Genomic DNA, 4,119 nt, shown 5'->3' on the forward strand with positions numbered 1-4,119 from the left:
TCTTTTTTATTTCTCCTGGTGCCATAGCATAGGGGCTTCAACCCTTTCTCTACAATTTTCCTTCATTCATCACGGTCCTCTGCAGCTTCTCTCCAATATCTCACACTCATCATCATGTACTCAGCTGCTCCTTGGTTAGGGTCCATGCCCCGCTACCATAAATAAGATTGGGACGTATTATATGTTTATATAGCCTTACTTTAAGTGTTCGGGGTGTCTCTCTATTTTGGAATACCTTTCAGAGCGAGCAGTAACATTGATTTTCGTTCCCAATTCTTGCCCTTATTTCATCCTCTATCTTGTTGTCGTTGGTTAAAATTGTACCAAGATATTTAAACCTATTCACAGTTTCAAAACTACTTCTACCTCTTAAACGATATCCACTTGCCTTCCTTTTCCTGGATGATATCGTATACTTCGTTTTGCTTTCGTTCATTATGGAAACTTTCTTCTAAACCTGTACTAGATATCTGCTTTTTTGCACGGCCATCATCACCGGCCTAATAAGTTTTATAGGACAACCTATTTCTTTCTAAACTACCATATGCCTGCTTATAAACTATGAACAGATGGTGTAAATCATGGTTCCAACCATTGTTGTCTATACTATTGACAACATGAAAATCCAGAAATGAAATCTAGTTATAATTTTCATTTCATCTCCAAACTCAGTATAATATTATGTTTACATACATCTAGTAGCTATTTTGATGTGTGAATGTATGTATCGCTCTGTGTCAATAGGTATGTAGCTTGGACAGCCTATGTTTTGAGACACCATGGTAAGCAAGTCGAACCAGTTCCATTACCTGGAGCTCCATTTAGCCATTACTATGCTCAAGATGTGTCAGATGAAGGAATCATCATGGATACAGATATCAGCATAAAAGAGGTAATGCATACCTGAATTTAGATCTATTGATTCTTCATTTCATTTCAATTAAAAAAAAAATAGGAACAATTCAATTTCTTTAGTATTGAAGAGCATAAATAAATATTCAATTTAGTGAATTGTAATTCAGTATTGAAGTATTGTCTATTAGCAAAAGTTCGAAATCAAGAACGTTTTTAAGTTGTGAGGAGTAAACGTTTTCTTAATGAGGTAACTGTTACCCATAACTCAGTAATTATTACTGTGCTTTATTTATTAAATCTATTTTTATTTACTCTCTTGTAGGATAAATTTTTTATAGAACTATAAATTTTGCAAAATCTGATCATGTATGAGCGCTAAATATATTTGAAATAAAGTGAGACACTGAATGAACCTGGTATCTCACATTTTTTTTTTTTTTTTTTTTTTTGTCCTTGCAACTCTAGAACTATTTAAAAGTAAACCTCAACCCTCAAAATGGTTTGAGTTTTTACCAAATGATATGCCATCTGAACTTACACTAAGTTGATAAATTTAAAAATTTTACATAAATATTGTTGAATAAAAGTAGAGCATCACTAATTTATGGTCCAGTAACATTTATTTATATATATAAGATTACACCAAGAAAGGTTATGGCTGAAATAATTACTTTGAATTCTTCTTTCTTATCATAATTTATCTTTTTTATAATTTATGTATCATGTTCCACTCTTCTTAAACTATACAAGACTAAATTATTCTTTGTTCAATAGCTGAGAGAACCTAACTGCCCCTATATTTCTGACAAAGGACAGCTCAGAATACAAGTTGAATGGGAGGAAAGTTATTTACTTTTTCAAGCTACATACCATAAATACGATGATGTCAGCAGGATTCATAATCAACAAATGAGGTATCACGTGTAGATTTACCTTTTGTATGATTTTCTTATATGTACCTTGACAAAAAAAGTGGATAAAAATCCAAAGCCATCATGATAGTAGTTGTTACATCAATTTATATACTCTGTCCAAGCTTCTATGGATATGTAAATGGCTTTTCTCATTTTTTTTTTTATAAATAATATTCTCATTAATTATTAGTCTTCAATAAACAATTTATTGAATCAATTAGTCTACTTTGGCACGTTCGTATGAAGTGGTCCTGACTGGTAAGGGAGTTAGTTTACAAATTATTTACTTTGACATACATACCTTTACTTAAAGAGGAATTTAATTGATATATCGGTTCCAATAATTGATATGGTGCATGGTAATTAAGATGATATTACCTTATTGTACCTTAGAACAGAGCTGGAAAAATATAACTCATTACAGGAAACATTTATTAAACAAATTCATTAAAGTGTCGAAGCTATCTGCATAAGTAAATCGTTAGTTACATTCCTACCTAATGACGACTCCATAGAAAGCCCTCTAAAAAGTATATACAGGAATTTTCCGAGAAAATGGGTAAGAATTGACCATGCCAGGGAACGAGCTTTGAACACTGATGCAGGTAGGGTAGAAATAAGTAAGCTAGAAGATGGAACAGTTCTAGCTACATGGGTGAGCCTGACAAGCTATGACTGCGGTAAGTTGCATCGACTTGACTAGGAGGTAGGAGGTAGAAGTACAATCTTAGTTACTTCGTAGTAGTTCAGGAAGTGAAGATTAAGCCAATGAATCTCATATAATATAGCAACATCAGTTATCACAAAGAACTACCATGAGAAGATGCTTACGCTACCAGTGCAAAGATAGATCTTTCCCAGAGGAGGTTAAACAAACTCTTTTTTTTTCATAGGATCCCTCAATCTGAAACAAACAAGAGAAATGAAAAACATCCAAACATAATTGTCTTCTGCGTCTGTGATGCGCTTACTTGCGTACAATACAGTATTTGTAAGCTCCCCCCCCCCTCCCTTTGCCTTACTGTGATAATACTGACCCAGCACGTACTCGCTGGCATCCCTAGTAATCGTAAACTGCCTATAAAATAGGTAAATACGAGTACCAGCTCCATTTACAGTTTTTATATTCATTTATGGATATTGGGCGTTCCAGTGTACTTCATGTTAGTCTGTTGCAGCTTCTTTACTTTCCTAAGCATCAGTAAGATGTGGTCATCGGCGTCTATTTATCCCCTCCGAACGCCTACTTCAGTCTTTCTTTTACTATGGCTTTTAGGGTCTCTCTATCTCCCTGAATTTGGTTCAAGATGCTCCGTTTTATTCTACATACCGCCGGTGCTTTTAATGAGTAACACCATCCCTTTTTAGCAAGCTCACGGACACCTCTTTTAGAAAAATGCTTTAATTCGCCCATCTCTTTTTCTATATCCGATACAAGTTTCTTATTCACCCTAGAGCATTCGCAAGTGCTGCACCTAATGTATATTCTAGTATGTATATATGTATACTCTTAATGAGGGAAGAAGATAAAAGAGGGAGAGAAACATTATAAAAAAATTACCCTGCTCTACGATGGTTAACTAAGCCAGAAAAAGCTCCGGCTTCCTCCAAAATGTGGATGGTCACTTTTCAAACTAGACGTGTTAAAGTAATGGTTAGAACAAACATTATCGGCCCTTATCTGCCTATTCGATCATAACGACTTAAAAAATTCAACAAAAAACTCTTAATGTAAATGCTCTGAATTTGGTATCTCTCTATTACACGCCAGAATCAAGTGTATGGAATACATCCTTCAACCTACCATAAATACGTATTCAACAATACTTTCTTGAGAAAGAAGAAACTAAGTAATCCTAAGAACTAAGGCATCAAAGTTAGGTAGGATTACGGATCCTCTAGTAATGGCAGTACTGCCAGACGCTTTTTCAATGTTTGCAAGGTTACAAGTGCAATAACGGAAGTCGACGAAACTCTAATCCACCGGATCGATTCCATACTGGAAGTAATACGTAGCAATGCAATGATCGACCAAGATAACCTCCGGCTCTTCTCAAAAGAAACAGCAGAGATGGTCATTGAGACGTATTCATAGTACTACATTCCATCCACGGTTAAGATTTTGTTACATTGTCCTTAAATAGTGCAGAAGTCAATTCTCCCAGTCGAAATATTGTCGGAAGAGGCACAAGAAAGTAGAAATAAGGATTATAAGGCTTTCAAGATCAGGAACTCACGGAAAATATCTGGTATATCTTTTTTTTTTTTTTTTGATTGATAGATTTATTTATTGATAGATATTACAATCTGCCACACAGTTGTGGGCAATAGGTAATAGTGATGAATGATC

The 4,119-nt window shown here is 34.7% G+C and overlaps 1 protein-coding gene across 1 annotated transcript in view; it reads left to right on the top strand.

The window, feature by feature from the left end:
• Positions 1–1,769, top strand: part of LOC106686448 (uncharacterized) — a gene marked incomplete at both ends in the record, with an annotated part of 12,522 nt that extends 10,753 nt beyond the window's left edge. Inside the window, 2 exon segments of the mRNA XM_014429771.1 lie at positions 745–892; positions 1,630–1,769. Of these exon segments, the coding sequence (XP_014285257.1) occupies positions 745–892; positions 1,630–1,769 (288 nt within the window).
• Between the last annotated feature and the right edge of the window lie 2,350 nt (positions 1,770–4,119).

The sequence above is a fragment of the Halyomorpha halys genome, unplaced genomic scaffold (genome assembly GCF_000696795.3).
Source record: "Halyomorpha halys isolate HHAL.00 unplaced genomic scaffold, Hhal_1.1 Scaffold820.1, whole genome shotgun sequence".
Taxonomy (NCBI): domain Eukaryota; kingdom Metazoa; phylum Arthropoda; class Insecta; order Hemiptera; family Pentatomidae; genus Halyomorpha; species Halyomorpha halys.